General features: G+C 60.2%; 1 protein-coding gene across 5 annotated transcripts; it reads right to left on the reverse strand.

Moving 5' to 3' along the window:
- Positions 1-1,672: 1,672 nt before the first annotated feature.
- On the reverse strand, positions 1,673-17,606 carry GRIN2C (glutamate ionotropic receptor NMDA type subunit 2C). Of its 5 annotated transcripts, none has more exons than XM_036997445.2 (14): positions 17,384-17,606; positions 12,254-12,667; positions 10,536-10,667; positions 9,711-10,309; positions 9,244-9,358; positions 8,070-8,281; positions 7,779-7,911; positions 7,250-7,403; positions 6,490-6,615; positions 5,957-6,186; positions 5,436-5,596; positions 4,708-4,895; positions 3,569-3,801; positions 1,673-3,139 (listed from the first exon to the last, which is right to left on the reverse strand). In XM_036997445.2, the coding sequence occupies exons 1-14, from the start codon at positions 17,444-17,446 to the stop codon at positions 2,072-2,074; spliced, it is 3,828 nt and encodes a 1,275-aa protein (XP_036853340.1). In that variant the 5' UTR covers positions 17,447-17,606; the 3' UTR covers positions 1,673-2,071. The 5 variants fall into 5 exon arrangements, with proteins under 5 accessions (XP_036853340.1, XP_036853337.1, XP_036853338.1 ...); XM_036997442.2 differs by having other exon boundaries at positions 7,746-7,911; positions 17,384-17,605; XM_036997443.2 differs by having other exon boundaries at positions 7,746-7,908; positions 17,384-17,604.
- Between the last annotated feature and the right edge of the window lie 61 nt (positions 17,607-17,667).

Here is a 17,667-nt window from a genome sequence, read left to right on the forward strand (position 1 = left end):
GCACAAGGTCAGCTGCCTCCTACCCACCAGGCTTTCTGCCGGAAGCATCCTTCCTGCCCCCACATCCCACAGGGCTCACTTCTCCCCAGAACACATTCCTAGAACAGGAACGAGGCAGCCAAGAGCCTGGCCCTGGAGGCAGGGTTGGCCCCCCTTGGAGCCAGCTAGCAGCAGGCTCAGCGCCACATCTGCCTTCTGATTATCCTTCCAGCTTTTGGTAATTAATGATCTTAGGCAGTGAGCAGAAAGCAGCCTGAAACTCATGGCTCCTCCCAGCTCACCTGCTGCAGCCTTCCACCCAGAGCTGCACTCAGACCCGGAGCAGGAGGGCGCGCAGGTCGGGGGCTGGCGGCCACCAGTTATTAACCCTCCCACCAACAAAGCCATGCAGACAAGGTCATGCTCCGTTCTGGGGCAGTGGCCTCTAGCACTCACCTAGACTCACAGTCACCACCTGTTGCTGCTTCCCCCAATCCTGGACCTGGATCCTTGAAAATCCATAGCACAGGGGACATAAAATTTACTGTAACAGATGGGGACCACCCATTCTTGGAGCAGTCAGGCTCTCCAGCCAAGTGGAGGGCTATTAGAGACTCCCCCTCCTCTCTACCATTTCAGCTGTTCTCACTCCTAAAACCAAACAAAAACGTCCAGTTTTCATGGCCCCAACCCCAGCAGTGGGGTGTTGGGAGCCTGGAGAGGGGATCCCACTTCTTGGGAACCAGCGAGGAGCCCTGTGGGAAAGAGCACTAGGCAGCTGGTGGCCTCCAGCGCTGCCCTCCCTGGCCTCCTCCCTGTTACACAGAGTTTGTTTCTGGCCTGCCTCACCCAGCTCATCCCAGAAGGCTTTATACACTCACAGCTGGAAAAGGGTCTGATGGCACCAATCACACTCACCATGTTTGCGGGCTGAATATGGAAGAATGAGGGCTGGCTTGCTGCCCAGGGGCATTGTGGGGGCTAGATGGAATCACAGGGGTCGAAGCATTGAACACTGTAAGCAAGAGCCATCTTTCTAGATAGTCCAGGGCCAATGATATGTGACAGAAAGGAGGTGGGGCTGAGAGCCCAGAGGGAGGATGCAGGGCTGCGACACAGGCAGATTCTCTGACCCGGGGCTCGCTCCCTCCCTCCCTCCCAAGGAGTCCTGGTACCAGCAAGGCTGGGCCATGCCTGACCTGGAAGCCTCCTGTGCCAGGCTTCCAGAGCCAGCAGTCAGTCTGGACTCCACACAGCCACCATGGAGAGTGTACAGTGGGCCAGGGCCCAGGAGAGCCCAGCAGGGTCCTCACAACCGACCTCCCTCTGCCATTTCCGCCACGACCCCGTCAGGCTCACAGGTGGGCACTTAGCAGGTCAGGATGCCCGCAGCCCCTGGCATGAGCATCTCTTTCCAAGGAGACTGAGGATGAATTCCATCCATCGCCATGGGAGCCCCCGTGCTGAGCACGTTCGTCACATCCAGCTCCAGGGTGGACGGGAGCTGGTGCTGAAGGCCAAGCGGCTTCTGTCGCCCTGAGCCCTTATTCAAGCTCACCCTCCAGATACTCCCCAAGAGGGGCCTGCTTACAGCCTCTAGGCAGACGCCCTACCCAGGGTGCTTGTATGATGCGCCTAGTGCCCACAGCCTGTGATGAGACCCTCCAGGGATGCAGAATGAGGCAGCCAGGACCAGTGGGTTGGAAAAGGTCTGTTTAATGTTCGGTGCTCTGGGGAGAAGAAACTCCAGAGGGCAGAGCAAGGAGCAGGACAGCTTTGCCCCAACACTGAGTTCCAGCCTCCATGCTCTCACACCAGGTCCCCAGCAGCCTTGACAGGAGTCCCCCTGCTCTCCGTGACTCCAGGCCAGGTGGGCAGGGCTCTGCATAAGAAGGCAGCAAGAGCCCAGCCCAAACCAGGACCTGACACTGCTGAGGTCACTGAACCGACTGTGGGCAACATCACCTGCCACTGGGTGCCCATGGCCAGGATTTCATGGCAGAAGCCAAAAAAGGCCAAGCCTGCCTGCCCCCTAACCCTGGCAGTGCCAGGTGGATAATCCAGCTGCCCAGGAACCACTGGAGTGGACACCTCATACTTCTGACTCCAAGCTGGAGATCCTCCGCCAGGTGCAAGGTCTGGGGAAGCCATGCCTCTCACAGACCACCCTGCTGAAGTCTGCCAGCTCCCCCAGGGTCCTGCCTCTGTGCCCCGGAGGTCCCCACGCCCCAGGGAGCCAGGGTCCGTGGCTGGCATAGCGCGGGAGGTGAGGGCATACAGCCTCCCAGCAGAGCGGCAGGTGGGCATGGGCGTGAAGGCAGGCGTGCTGTCTGTGCGGCCAGGTGGGGGCCCCTGCCCACACGGACCCCCCGCAGGCCTCCCGGTAGGAGGGCAGCCGCATCGACTGCGCGGGCGCCAAGCGCCCACAGGCCGGGAGCGCACACCCGGCGGGCGGCGGGCAGGGCCGGGTGAAGGCTTCAGCCACCGAGCTGGGCAGGGAAGCGTGGCGTGGGCGTGGGCCCCGGGCCCAGGCCGCACGCAGCAGGGCCTCCCGCCGGGCCAGCTGCTCCGGCTCGAGCAGCGGCAGGTCCTCGGGCTCCGGGGGCTCCGGGAAGAGCGGGAGGAAGGGGCGCCCGGGGCGGTCGGCTCGAAGGAAAGAGCTGTACTGGCAGGGCTCGGGAGACAGGGGGCGCGCTGGGACCGCGCGCCGCTCGGACGCCCAGAGGTGCCGCCCCCCGCACCCACCCTGCGCCGGCGCCTCCCAGGCTGGCCGGTCCCACACCCGGGAGACTTCGGGCAGGGGCAGCCCGAACGTCGGGGGGCGACCCGGGGACTTCGGGACCCTGCACCCCGGGGCGGCGCGGCCCCCGCCTGGCGGTCCCCAGCCGTTGGGGCGCAGCTCGGGGACCGGGGCAGGGGTGGGCGGCCGCGGGCCGGGGCAGGCAGGCGGCGGGGCCGCGCGGCGGCTGCCGCCCCAGCTCTCAATGGTGCGCGTGGCGCGGTCCAGGGAGCTGCTCACGCCCGCCGTGGTCACCATGTCGCGCGCCGCCTGCAACATTTTAAGCACGCTGGCCTGGGCTGAACTGGCCGTGAGGTCCGGGCTGGGCGGCCGCGCGGGGCTGGCCAGGTTCTGCACCCCGCCGAAGCAGCTGTATATGCCCTGGGCAGTAGGGAGGAGACAAGGTGTTAGCAGCCGGCTCCTCTCAGGGACCGCCGGCCTCCCCGTCCCAGTCATAAGCCCAGTCATCTCTAGGGCCTAAGAAGCAACTGTTTGTTAACGGCCTGCAGGCACCGGCTGCTGCAAGGGGCGATGGAGTTGTTGTCTGAGGCTCCAAGAGGTTAACTTCCTTTCCTGAAGTCACACAGCTTGTAGGGCAATGGGGATTTGATTCTGGGTCAGCCTGGCTCCCAAGTACTGCCCTGCCAGTTGAAAAAGGGCTCTGCTTCTCATCTGTGGTGTGATGCTAGTGAGGCCTGCCACCTCTCCCGCCCTCCATTTTTACATCTATAAATGGGGCCGTGGCTAGCTCTGACTTCTGAGATGGTGCCTCTTTATCTGGGGCCTGTCTCAGGTGGGGTGAGCACGCACCCTGCTGAAGGCCAGCAGGAAGTCCAGCCGGGATGTGTTTGGCACTGAGTGACGCAGCTTCCAGTAGACCAGATGCTCCCAGGCAAAGACCAGTAGGGCCAGCCCCATGGCCACGAGCAGCATGTAGAAGACACCGGCCATGTTGTCGATGTCAAGCTTGCTGCTCATCACCTCGTTCTTCTCATTCTGGCAGATTCCCGAGAGCCACACGGTCTCCAGCTTCTGTGTCTCCCCTGGTGTGGGTGGGAGGGAGGACACACCTGCTTCAGGAAGGACCTTCCCAATGCTCACCCAAGTCTGGATCAAGGAGTCTGTGGCCAGGATGCCACGCCTTTGTAGGACTACACAGAGATCCAGCTCCACAGGGGCAGGATTTGAGGGGCAGGGGTGTCAGTGGTCAGGGAGAAAGGAAAGCAAAGAGCTGGGCTGGGCAAAGCTAGGCTTTGACACCCCCCACCCCCACCCCATACCCAGTAAGAATTGTTGACTGGGTAAACTGTATCATACATTTATTCATCAAACTTTTAATGATCATCTCTATGCCAGGTATGGAGATGGGCACACAGAAGGCCTGGACCCCCAAGGAGACCACAGGCACCTTCACTGTGATCACTCATTATTCCATGGTACTGATGGATGGAAAATCAGAGTTATTTATCTAATAATAGGATTGGAACCCAAAGCTCTCTCTGGGTTTGGGGGCAGGCTCAGCTGGATCACTCACACATGTAAGCCCCTGGTACCAAGGCAAGCCTGCGCCCCAGCTCTGGGTCTAGGCAAGCACTGGGCACTCCCCAGGTGATCTCAAGATGAGGAGGGGTTTTGGAGAAAAACAAAGGAGTTCAGCCACCCCCAACCCCGAGTGTGGCCTGAGCTCCTTCCTGTCTTCCTGCCCTTCAGGGACTCCCCAACTCTATCTCCCACTCCTCCCAGCAAACCTGTCTCTCCCCCATTTCCCTCAGGTCCCTCCAAATACTCCTCCACCCACTGCCACAACTTCTCACCCCCAGAGACCTCTCCCTGCCCCCAGGCCCTGGAACTCAGAGGACAGTAATGGACTTGCTGACCAGTCGTCAGGCCACTGCCCCATGACAGGCTCCATGGCCCACCCTGGAACCCAGTCCCCCAGCAGCACCCACCGTCCCCCAGAAACTGCAGGAGTGCCAGATCTATGGCCCGCTTCCAGTGGGAGTCCTTCTGCATGGCAATGCCGTAGCCAGTGGTGGCAAAGACCTTGCCGGAACCAATGGTGACCAGCTTGCAGCCCTCATCCTTGCCCGCCATGTAGTTGAGGACAGCAGCATCGTAGATGAAGGCATCCAACTTCCTGGGGACAGGCCAAGCCTTCAGGCCGGGGATCTCGTGGGGTGGGAACACCAAATCTGGGGCCTGACGGGGTCGGGCCACGTGCACCTGCTGCGCACACCCAGGAGGATTGGGCCAAGCCCTCTCTGGTTCCCTGTGGCTCTGGATGCAGAGAAGACCCGCTGCTGTAGCTCAGGGGTCCCATTTACCCTCCTCCTCAGAAAGGCGAGGAACACTCTGCCTCCAGAGGACATACCCTCTCTGCCCAGCCCCTCCATGCCCCTAAGACCCTAAGCAGGTCACAAGCACCACTTCAGGCCAAGGCTAAACTCTGGTCAACACTGTAGCTACATCTCTGAGCCACATGGGGCATCCAATTTTGCTTCGAGCCTCACTCTGCCCCCAAGACCTCCTCCCCTCCTCCCCAGGAGACAGTCCAGCCTCACTGTCCCCACCTTGGGTCTCTCAGGGAGGGACATAGCCAAGACTGGTCACTGGGAAGATATGGGTAGAGACGAGACAGAGAGTGGGTGCAGGGCTGGGAACCGGGCTGGGAACCCACCCCATCTTGAGGCTAGTGAGTGCATCCTCCACCGAGCGCTGGTTGAACTTGACCATGTGGGTGTGCATATCACGGTAGTTGCTGCGGATGTTCCGCTCCGTGCTGCCGTTGGGTACTGTGCCAAAGCGGAAGGGTGGGTACTGATCTTGAGGCCGCTGAAACTGTGGGCAGAGGGCAGCTGCCATTGTAACCCTGTCTCCAACCCTCTAGGCACTGACACCTCCAGCCCCCTCCCCAGAGCACAGCCCTGTAGCCTGCCCTTGCAGAGTGCAAGCAGAATAGTCTTAGAGGTTGTCCAGGCCATTCCTGTGTTTTTCAAATGGGGAAACTGAGGCCAGGACAGGGAGAGACTTGCCCAGGGCCGCTCAGCGGACCTGGGCCATGTCTCTCCCCATAGCCCTGCCCCCTCCTCACCAGGCTCCCCCAGTTTCTTCCTGCTCCCACCACCAGTTCAAATTCCCCTCCTGTCCCCTGCTTTCAGCATCCCCCTGCCTGCCTCCCAGAAACTGTGGCCCCAGAACCTTCTTGTCACTGAGGCCAGACACAGTGTCGATGTACTGTTCCTGGATCATGAAGGCGGCCAAGTTGGCAGTGTAACTGGCAAGGAAGATGACGGCAAAGAAGGCCCAGACCAGGACCATGATCTTGCTGGTGGTGCCTCGGGGGTTCTCGATGGGCACCGAGTTGTTGAAGACCAGTGCCCACAGCAGCCACACAGACTTGCCGATGGTGAAGGACGGGCCTCCAGACTCTGGGGGTGAGAGAGCGAAACTGGGGCTCCTCATGCCTGGCACAGAGGAGCTCAGGTCTCAGCCCACCTGGCTCCACAGCTCCTGTCCCCACCCTGTCCTGGGTGTGGGACCCATCCCTGGCCATACCCACTCCAGAGCGAGTCAGCTTACCCTGTTTCTCTCTCACATACATCTCATTAGCCCCTGCATGTGGTCTGAAGACCAGAGACCTCCCCCAAGATCAGCATTCCTGAGGCCCTGAGCCCACCCTGCCGGGACACCCCAGCCCTGCTCCCTGACCCCGGGCCCAAGTGAGAGCTCACTTTTGCCACTGGTGAGGTTCTTGTTGTAGCTGACAGGGCTGAAGTACTCAAACATGAAGACCGTGATGGCCACCACAGTAAGACACATGACGAACATCATCACCCACACTGAGGGGCTGTAGGGCTCTGGGAACAGACGGAAGCGGCTCAGAGGCCTCGGGGCCGTCCCTCCGCACCGCGGCCCAGAGAGCTGGGTGCAGACAGGTGGGCCCACGTGGTCAGAGCCCATCAGCGCACCGACTGAGCCAGGGGTCGCTGCCTCTCAGAGCAGCACAGCCCCAGGAGAGAACCCCCCCAAGGGGAGTCAGGCTTTCCGGCATTCTTGGTCTCCCCTGCTCCTCTGCTCTGGGATAGGGTCCCCTCTTCCCCTGCACATACCCAGAAAACCTCCTCTGGCCACCCGTCTTCCCTGCATCTCATCCTGCCTCTTCCCCCTATTTCCTTCCACAGGAAGAGGGTCCACAGCCCAGGTTCCTTCCCCTCCCTCTTCCATCCCTCCATCCACCACCTGCTCCATCCCCCACCCCCACTCTAGCCTGAACCCACAAAGTCCCAGCTGCAGGCCCCCAGAATTGCCTCCCTTGCCCTCGCCTTCCTCACAGGTCGACCACGCCCCTGTTCTCCCCATCTCCGGCCCCGCTGTGTCAGGCCTCACACCAGGTGCTGAGGACCCTGAACTCCCATCTACACCCATGCTCCATACATCTGCTTCACGGGCCCCTCTGACCCCAGAGCCAACCCTGCCCACCCAGAGCCGCACCCAGGAAGGCCGAGGGGGAGACAGTGCCATTGCTTCGAGCCACCATCACGCTGATGCCGGTCTCCACAAAGGGGACAGAGAAGTCCACGACCTCGGAGCGCTCCTCGTTGATGGTGAGGGAGCCGATGGCCATGTCTGCCCGCTTGTAGTACACCTGGGGGCCACGGGGCAAGGCCCGGATTAGAGGAGGGGCTCCCCAGACTGATGCACTCTCCCCAGACTCCTCCTGCCCCCTCCCAGCAACTGAATCGGGTGTTCTCATCTGGGGCCCTCAGAGTTCCACGTTCAGGACTGACCACCAAGCGGCAATCACTGGGGACAGTCCAATCTTCCCTGCCAGCTGGGGGACCCCCTGGCAGGAGCTGGGCCTGGGTCACACCCTGACTGAGCCCCAGCATAGGAGAGAACGCCTTAGGAGCATCTCAGCGGGGCTGAGGGAGGTCTGGGCCTGAGGCAGTAAGCAGCCAGGTGGGGTGGGCCTGAGAGGTGGGCCTACCTCCCCAATCATGCCATTCCACACGCCGCGCACCCTCTTGCCATGCTTGCCATTGGTTACCAGGTACAGGTCATATGAGAACTTGACCACCTTGGCCAGCTTCTTGAGGATGTCGATGCAGAAGCCCTTGCAGCAAAGCTTGGTGTAGGGGGCTGCGTCACCACTGCTGCCACCAAGAGACCATCTGGAGTCACAGCCAGCAGCTCCTCCCAGCCTGGCATGTGGACCCCTGCCCCCCCCCACCCAAGCATAAGACACACACAGCGCCTGCCCCCACACAGCAGCACACAGCTCACACAGGGCCACCCAAGTGTTTTCACGAACCTGAAGGTGTGGTTGCTCTGCCTGCGGCAGGGCACAGTGTTGGGCACACAGCCACCCGTGCCAGGGGCAGGGCTCTCCACAATGACAAAGGGCCGCTCTTCTAGTGTGGCCACGGTCAGGTGCCGGCTGTCCACTACGGGCTGCAGGGAGGCACTGTAGCGAGGCCACACTGGGTACTTCATGTGGAGGACACCATGGGCCCACCGCCCCACCTGCAGAGGAAGACCAGCTTCAGCCTGAGACCTGCAGCCCCATTACCCGCCCCCCAGATGCAGCCTCTGGGTGGGCCGGTCAGGGCCAAGAATCTGCTTCCCTCGCCTAGGGATGCTTGGGGTAGAAGACCGGAGGCAGGAGCATTTGGGGAGCAGGAGAGTCAGGACAAGGGGCTGGGCATGGGCCAAAAGGGAGGGCTCCCTGTAACCTCCTCCCGGCCTCTGGTCCCTGTACTTTCCAGTCCAGCCTCCACACTGCTGCTAGCCCACAGCATCTTCCTAATGCTCAGTCCTGAGCCTGCCTCACCACATTCATTGCCCCTGACTTTACTATGAAGTCCTTAGCCCAGCACTCAAGGCCCTTCACACTCTGGTCCAACTTACCCCCATAACCCCACCCTTCTCCCCCAGTCTCCACACCCCCAAACACATCACTTTAAAATACCCCAAACCCTCCTGCCCTTTTGCCTCTATGAGGCTAGTACCCCTTCCTGGTGGGCTCCTATTCAACCCTCTACAGCACAGCCCAAATGACCCAATTTCTGAAGCCTTCCCCAGTTTACTCCTTTGAAGGCAGAACTAATTTCTATTCCTCCTCTCTACTCTCACATGTTTTGCACACATCTCTTCTCAAGCCCTGATTTCCCCAAATTCTATCTGTTTACATGTCTGATGGACCAGCACAGCTCTAGGTTGCTCCTCCAGGGGCAGGACTATGTGCTAAGAGTGCTTGGTAAGTTCTGCAGTGGAGGGAGTGTGAACAGAGTGTTATGGGAGCCCAGAGCAAGCACTTCGCCCACCCTGGGGGACCTGGAAGGCTTCTCAGAGGTGATGCTGCGGCTGAGAACTGAAGGATGAGGGCCTGGATAAGGGCAGAAGGGACTCTGCTCAGCTGTGGGGCAAGAGAGGCTGGGGACAAAGTGAGAGGATACCGAGGGCCCCTGGGCTCACCCCCTTCTCACCATCTCCCAGAGGCGGTGTCGGTTAAGGGCGATCACAACCATGGTGGGCTGGACCAGGTACCCACCAGGGCTGAAGGAGAAGTCGCGGCCCTCCCAGGTGATATTCAGTAGGTGCCTGCCGGAAGGTGGGGGATGGGTGGAGAAAAGCCTGGTGTCCCTTTAGCCCTGCCTGCAGCCCTGTCCAGGACCAGATGCCACCCCCACCTTTTGCCTCACCACCACCAAGAACAGGTAGCATCTATCATGTACTTAATGTCCCATGTTCACCTCTATGGACCCCTGTGACCTCATCACACACTCACACCCAGCTCTTTTTTTCTGATGAAGAAACTAAGGCCCAAAGAAGTGAGGTGACCTGGCTCCAAGCACAGTTAGTGGGAGGTGTGGCCAGCAAGCCCAACCTCACTGCCACCCAGGTCCCCTGAAGCACCCTCCCACCGGCTCCCATACACTGAACAGATGCCCACCTGTAGAAGGCCACTCGGGCAGGACTGATGGGCCCGGGGTGGCCACGGCAGTCACCAGCGGGGTCAGGCAGGGTGCTGTGCCAGCGCCGGTAGCCGTGGGCACCCAGGGCCAGGATGGCCACACCATCGCGGACCTTCTGACGCAAGCTGAGGCGCCAGCTCTCAGTGACGACGCTTATGAGGCCCACGGGGAAGACGGCGGGGGGAGCGTCGGTGCTGCCCAGCGCCAGGCTCGGCACCAGCCATACATGCCCAGGCCCCACCAAGCCGGCCTGTGCCGCCTCTGTGAAGAGCACCTCAGCCTCCTCGCGCGAGCAGTAGGCCACCAGCACCGGGGCGTCGAGCTGGCGCAGCAGGCGCTGGGTGCGCGCGCGCGGCCCGCCGGGGCCCAACTCCAACGTGAGCACGTCCAGCAGCTGCCAGCCCAGGTAGCTGGCCTCGGCGACGGCGCGCACACCCTCGAGGAAGAGCGCGTGGCCCGGGTGCAGGCTGGTGATCACCGCGAAAGCGCTCCAGTCGTACTCCTCCAGCACCTTGAACAGCACCTGCAGCTGCTGCTCCAGGGACACGCCCAGCTGCAGGAAGGCGGAGCCCGGGTCCTGGGGGGCGGGGGCGGGGCCTGAGCCGGGAGGGGCGAACCCCCGCCCCGCCCCTAGCCCCGCCCTAACTGCTGCTGCCTGCGTCTGCTCCCAGACGCCCTGACGTCGGAAGATGTCAGGGCGTCTCGGGAGCCCCTGGCCCGCAACATCTCTTCCCTACCCGGACGTGGTTTCTAACCCCAGGTGCCCGTCAGATCAGCTGGAGAGCTTTTAAAAATACTCATGCCTGGCGCCCAATCCGGCCGGTGCTGGACAGACGACCAGCCGCAGCATCAGCGTCCCCTGGGAACTTGTTGGATTGCAAATTCCCGGGCGCGTTGCATACTGGATCAGAATCTCCGGGGATGGCGCGCAGGACCTGTATTTTAACAAGCTCTTCAGGTGATTCTTGAGCCCCGCTAGTTTGGGAAGCCCTGCCCCACACCTTCTGCGCTGGTATCTAAGAGATGCGACGCTGTGCGTCTGGATTTTTCTAAAGCACTGTGAGGATGGAGAACCACCATGGTGGGAGCAAATGTGAGGCCGCAGATAACTGGGAAAGCATTATCCTCCAGGGAAGCCCGGGGCTGAGAAAATGCCTCGTCGCCCACCTCTCTGCCACACAATGCCCAGGGCACTGCCAGCTCAAGCCCCCCAGCTGTGGGCTCCCCCCATGATTCCACCACACCATGAATGCCCCAGTCTTAAAAAAGCAAATTCGGGAAAACTCTACAGGACAAGTAACCCGGTTTCTTCAACAAACTGCGAGGAAAAAAGGAGATGGAGGAGGAGCCTAGGACCATATCAGAAGCCGCCGCGTGGGAACCCAATTTGTCTCTTAATTCAAGCAAACAAATTTAAAAATAAACATTGGTGATGTTTATGAAGCAATGGGGAATATTTTAACACTGGCTGGATATTTGATGATGGGAATTTTTAAGTTATCTTTTAGATGTGATAATGTAGGGTGGATTTTTTAAAACCCTTATCTGCTAAAGATATATACTGAAATATTTATGAATGGGATAATGGGATGTCTGGGCTTTGCTTCAAGGTTACACAGAAGAGGGGGGTAAGGATCAGGCAGAGCTGGCCAGGAGTGGATGGGGGGTATATTGGGTCTCTTCTACTTTGATGTATGCTCAAATTTCTCCATAATAAAAATAAATATAAAAGAAAGGTACATCAGATCCAGCTCTCTCCTCAACACCCTCTTTGGCTCCCTAGTTACTTAGGATAAACCCAAATGTCTTCCCATGTGGTTGGAACCCCACCTTCCTCTCCAGGCTTCTCTCCGTTCCACAAAATCTCTGAGCTCCTTCCACCTCAGGGCCTTCACACCACCTGCTCCCTCTGCCTGGAACATTCTCCCCCACTGTACCCCACCACATATCTTGCCAGCTCCCCGTCATCCTCCAGGAATCAGTTTGGATATACTTCTCAACCCCCGACCCAGATGGGGGCCCCATTACCCTCCATCACGGCATCCTGTATTTTTCCTTCAGAATGCTTATCCCAGCTGTGACCACAGCTGAATGTGGGTTTAGAACTTTCTCCCCACAGGATGCAAGCTCTCTGAGGGCACACCTCCACCATGCCTTGGATGGTGACCTGCCTCTGCAGGTTAACTACATCGGTCCCATGCCCAGCCTGGCCCTCCACTCCTGGGTCTGGAGCTTGACCAAGAAAGGGAGGTGGGCCAAGGCTGCCCACCGAAGCCAGAGGTGGGCTTGCCACTTGTTCAAACCTCACCCAGACACAACTGTGAAAGGTTTAGTTCTAGAACACGGGAATGTCATTCCCACAGTCTCCTCCCTCAGCCACATCATACCCTCAGCATCCCCTCTCTGCTAGTCCCACCCAACCCCAGTTTCCCAGGACCTAAGTCTCTCTCTGGCCCAGACTCAGCACCATCCCCCCAGCCCCAGACCCAAAGGATGAGGGGACACGAGTTTGCACAGGCACCTTGGGAGTGAGGACCACAGCAGAGCCCCCACTGATGCTGAGGATCGGCACGTGAGTCTGGGAGGAGATGAAGTCCAGGATCTGGGCCACGGCCTCGGTGCCCACGTTGTCCTCAAAGACGATGCCATGGACGCTGGTGGCACCCAGAACCCCGCAGATCTGGGTGAGGAGACTGCTGGGGTTGGTATTGTTGACCCCCACAGTGAGTGGCTGGATCTCCAGCGGCAGGTCCAGGAAGCTCTGAGGGGTGAGGCGGATACGGGCCTGGGCCTGTGGCAGCCCCGAGCTGCCAAACACCACGGCCACCGTCAAAGCCTGCTCGCCCTGCCCAGGGCCCAGCTCTGCCCAGGCACCAAGGAGTGAGGTGAGCAGCAGGGCCGGCCCCAGGGCCCCACCCATGTCCACCGGAGGATCCTGCAGAGAGATCAGGGTAGGCACAGGGCGGGAGGCAAGACAGACAAGAGGGGAGGGCCAGAGTCAGAGGGACAGACATCCAGGAGATGAAAAAGAAGAGGGGAGACCTCCCTCCACAAGGAGAGGCAGAGAGAGAGAGAGCCATAGACACGACAGACACGGAGAAGGAGACAGCAAGGTTAGACGAGCATCCCAGCATCCCAGAGGGGCAGGGGCTGGGGAGGACATGCATCACTGTGGTGCCCAGTTACCCCCATCCTACTATTGGACAGCACATTTGGCTAGAAAGGCCAGACCTTTGGAAACCCAACTATCTGAACTCTGCCCTAGAAAGAGACATTGGAGATGTTAGTCTGGTGTCCAAGTGCATGGCTTCCAGTCAGACCAACCTAAGTGCAAGTCCCAGTTCTGCCACTTACTAGCTGTGTGATCTTGGGAAACTACCTAGCTTCTCTGAGCCTGTGATAATCACAGAACCAAAGTCACAGCAGTGTGGGGGCTACTCACTGTTATCGTGTCCTTATCCGGTTGGTGACAATCCCACTGCCGGTGCAGGAAGGCAGCTCTTGTGACACTCTCTGCCCTGGCTCCTGATTCCCCATCCTAAACTGAAGCTAACAGCCCCAGGGCTCTGCCCTGCGTGGTCCTGCATGGCACAGAGCCCCCTCATGCTGGGCACCAGCTCTCCCTACCTTCTCCCCTTGGCTCCCATTAGCAGCAGCTCTTCCACAGCAGGAGTATAACACCACTGACTTGGTCAGGGCAGAGGGTCACCTGAAACCCCACAGTACCTTCCACACAAGCTGCTTCTCCAGGCTATGGAGGGTACATAAGATTTTTTTAACCTACCCAAGGGCCTGCCATGTCTCCCTGCTAAATAAATACCATTGCTTTGGATTGTGAATGATAGCCAACCAGTGCGAGGTGCCCCTGATGTAGCTGTCCCTCCCAGCTGGCCATTGGCCACAGCTCTGCTCCGTCTCCATCTCCATCACATCCCCAACAAAAATTCTGGATAGGGGAGAGCCAAAGGCTGGCCAGGGTGGGCCTCATTTAATTTCAGGCTGAGAAGACAGGATTTGGGGCAGGGGAGGGAATCCCGTGTCATGTTGATGCCCTTGAAATCTGCCCCTGTGTATGATTTCCTAGTATGCTGTCGAAGAGTGTCGGCCCAGAGACATGAGTGAATCTGGGATGAAACTAAGCAATGCCACGCCACGTAATGTCTCAGCTACCACAAATCAGGATTTCAAGTTACACCTGCAAAGGGCACTGTCCTGCTTGCTCTTCCTTTGGCAAGGCTTTTCTGTGGTCATCTCTGCTCACACCTCCCATCCCTGTAGGCTCCCTGCCCTCTGGGAAGCCCCAAGCCTCCCCAACCTCTGCCACAGATCTGAGCTCTAGATCTGCGCTTCCAGTACAGCAGCCACCAGTCACCTGTGACCATGGGCACGTGAAACATGGCTCATCTGAACTGAGGGATGCTGTAAGTGTAAAATACATACAGGATATCGAAGATGTGGTATGAAAAAAATAATGTAAAATATCTCCTTAATATTTTCATATTGATTACATGTTGAAATAATATTTTAGATACATTAAAATAAGCAAAATATACCATCAGAATTAATTTCACCTGTTTCTTTTTACTTTTTCTAATGTTGCTACTAGAAAACTTAAAATCACACATGCAGTTCACATTGTGTTTCTTTTGCATAGCACGACTCTAGATGCAGGGCCTAGCCGCCGCCCCCACTAACTCCAAAAGGACACTAACCCCAGAGAGTCTGTCTAATAGGAAGGCGTGCTCTTAGATTGGAGCCAAGGAGGAGAGGAATTTGAGGTAGGTTGTGTTTCTCATCAGGAATGAACACAGAATACTTCTGGCTCAGGCAAGGCTCTGAGCTTCGAATAGCGATGGGCGGATTCAACACTTAGACTCCAGAGTCTTGTCACCACGTGGCCTCAGCCTGACCCCAAGGCAGCAGGGTCATATCCCAGCCCTGGCCTAATGCTGTTCCCCACTAGCCTCCCCTGGCCTCTCACCTCTCCACCCCCACATGTGGCACTGGCCTAAACCATCCCTCTAGATGCTACACCTCTCCCTCTCCAAGCAGCCCAGCTGCTTCCTGCTGCCCATGTGAAGTCCAGACGCCTGGGTTCCACGGATAGGCCCTGCACACCCTGACCCCAACCAATTGTCCTCCCCTCCATGGACCCCTCTCTCCTGCCAGTTTGATAGCCAGACAGCCCCCTGTTCTTGTCTCCAGACCTTTGCGCTGCTGTTCCCTGGGGCTGGAATGTCCTCTTCCCACTGCCTCCCTCTTGCCTACACGACAAAATCCCAGAATTTTCAGAGTCCAGCCTATATCCCTCTCCCACAGGGCACCTGCCTCAGTCCACCCAGGCCCTGGACACACTGGGTGAGGACACAGGGACTGCGTGGGGCTCTAGGCCACAGTGCCCTTCTTGCCACTTCCCCTCTCTACCTCTCCTGGCATGACACTGCAACAGCTGGCCTCATTTTCCCCCTGGCGGGTATTTGCCTTCTGGGTGATGGCCCTGCCACACACTGGACTGTTGTTTTAGAGGCCTCTGCCCTTCCCCTTAGGGTCTGTGCCTTTTGCAAATGGGCTCTTAACTTTTGATGAAACATCAAAAAGGCCAAGGGGAGGATGTTGGGGGTCACTCCTGTAGGACAAGCAGCATCACCTTGAAATGCCTGAGCACCTCCACCCCTCGCGCAGTCTCAGGCAGGCTCCAGCACACAGATGTGCACACACGCGCTGTCGCATTCCACACACTGATGGCTCGCTCCCCCCTCCTAGCCCAGGAGGCTTCGTCCCAGGAGTCGGCCCTTCTGAGCGGCCTTGCTGCTTCCCGGGAGCAGAGGGACCCCGGCTGCTCTGCTCCTCTGGATCCACTGCCCTTCGTGAAAGCGGCCTCTCCTTTGCCGTCGGTTATCCCTCCCTCCCTTTTGCCGAGCTAAAACCCGAACCCAAGCGTCAGGGGAGAAGACCGCCCCCTGCATCTTGCCCCACTGGTGCCGGCACAGAGGTCTCCCCCCACAAGAATAACTCCCTAACTCCCACACACCCCGCTGATTCCTCCCGGACCCCGGGGCGCCCCCTCCCCCTGGCAGGAATCTCTTACACTTGGGCTGTGAAGTTCGGGGTATTTTTAGGCCGGCGATAAATAATTCATAGGGAATGTGGCATCAGGCTCCCCCCGCGGGAGGACGGGGCGCAAGCGGCGAGAGCCACTGTCACCCGCGGCTCAAGGACACTCGCGATGCGGCGGCGGTGGCGGCGACTACGGGAGCGGGGACCCGTGCCACGCCTCCTGGCGGCCAAACTGGGCACCACGCACTTTGCGCCTTCTGCTTCTCTGCTACCCGCTGCGGGCGTCCGCGGCTTCTTGGCCCCCACCCCCAATCCCCCAAGCTGGCGGCCGCCTGTCGGGGAGCTCTCCTGGCAGGCGGAGCTGTGGGCAGTACCAGCGCAGCCTTGACCTCGGGCCTGGGGGAACCCAGGAGTCTGGTTTCCAACCAACCTGGTCCCCTCCACGTTCCTATTCAAATTCTTCGTATGGAGTTTAGGAGCCGATTCAAACCTACTGGAACAGCCTGAAACTAGACGGGCTCCGAGATAGAGCGCAGGAGCCACAGACAGGCTCCTTTCCTCGATTTCCCCGTGGCCCCACCATGGTGGTGGGTAGTGGGTCCAAACCAGGGTGGTGCCACCAACGAAGAGCTAGGAGACAGAGACAGAGAACTCCTGTGGGGTGAGCAGGGCTAGGAACCAGGGTGGACCAATGGCGTGGGCGCCAGGGCCCGTGGGAATTCCCGCGTCGTTCACCTAGCTGGACTTCTGGATGGGTCGTGGGACGCACCCTTGGGGTATTCTTGCCTTCAGACGTCCCTCTCCCTGCTCACCTAGTCTAGGCACGAAACGCCTTCAGCGGCAGGAAGCTCAGGGCTTCCCTTCGACGGCGGGATCCTGGTCAAAGCCCCGAGGGAGACCAGAGAAACCCTCCGCTGCGCCAGGGCCTGGAGCACCGGGTCTCACGGCCCCCCAGGGTCCTCCTCGCCCAGCCTTCCTTTAGCATCCTCGGGGCCTGGGCCCGCCGGGCGCGGGGCTAGCATTTAGGCGGATCCCACCATCCCGCGAAGCCCACGCTGAATCGAGGAGGTCAGAGCAGGGGGCGTTAAGAGGAGCCGAGAGAAGCAGCTGGCTGGGTCCCACGCGGGGAGTGGGGCGGGTCGTGAAGGCAAACGCGCGCAGCAGGTGCCCAGGAGGCCCCAGGAGAGGCAAAGGGCCCGGCTCCTGAGCCCTCTCGGGCCCCTGCTCCCGGCCGCGGGCCCAGCTCCGCGCCCCAGCGGCCGCCAGCAGCAACAGTTGGGGGGCCCCGCAGCCCAGACTCCCGCGTCTGCGCACCGCACCCTCCCATACGGCGCCGCGACGCGGGGCAGAGAAGGCGCTGGAGGGCTCGGCGCCCCGGGAGGCGAACGTCCGGGACGTCTTGCCCGCGTCCTTCCCTAGCGCCCGCCGCGCGCCCGTCACCTCGGCCTTCCCTCCGGGGATCCTCTGCGCCCTGCGCCCGCCGGGCTCTCTCCAGGAGTCCGCGCCTGTCTCCGCCGTCCTTGTGCGCGCGGCGCCCGAGCTCAGCCCCAACTTGGCGGCGAAGTTGGGCCCCGGCTCGCCGCCCGCCACTTACCGCGGGGAAGGGGCGCTGCGCCCGCGCCGAGAGCCCACGCCGGCCACCTCCCGCACCGAGCATGGCTCGGCGCCCCGGCTCCGCGCGCTGTCGTCGCTCGGCGGGCGCCTGAGCCCGGGCGCCGCGGGGCCGTGTCTGTGGCGCGGCCTGGCGGCTGGCCGCCCCCGCGCCCGCCAGTGGCCAGCTCGGCGCCCGGCTCTGCGCGCCGCGCCTCCGGCTCCCCGAGCTGGCCGGCCGGTGTGGCGGAGCGCTCGCCGCCTCCCGCGCGGGCCCGCCCCCCGGGT

The sequence above is a fragment of the Manis javanica genome, chromosome 4, assembly GCF_040802235.1.
Source record: "Manis javanica isolate MJ-LG chromosome 4, MJ_LKY, whole genome shotgun sequence".
Lineage (NCBI taxonomy): Eukaryota > Metazoa > Chordata > Mammalia > Pholidota > Manidae > Manis > Manis javanica.

Excerpts from the sequence above, each read along its gene's own strand:
- GRIN2C (XM_036997442.2), bottom strand. The coding sequence starts at position 17,446 with ATGCTCGGTGCGGGAGGTGGCCGGCGTGGGCTCTCGGCGCGGGCGCAG. Across the intron at positions 12,668-17,383 it reads CGCAGCGCCCCTTCCCCGCG|GATCCTCCGGTGGACATGGG; the intron begins GTAAGTGGCGGG and ends ATCTCTCTGCAG. Across the intron at positions 10,668-12,253 it reads CTGTGGTCCTCACTCCCAAG|GTCCTGCGCGCCATCCCCGG; the intron begins GTGCCTGTGCAA and ends GTTAAAATACAG.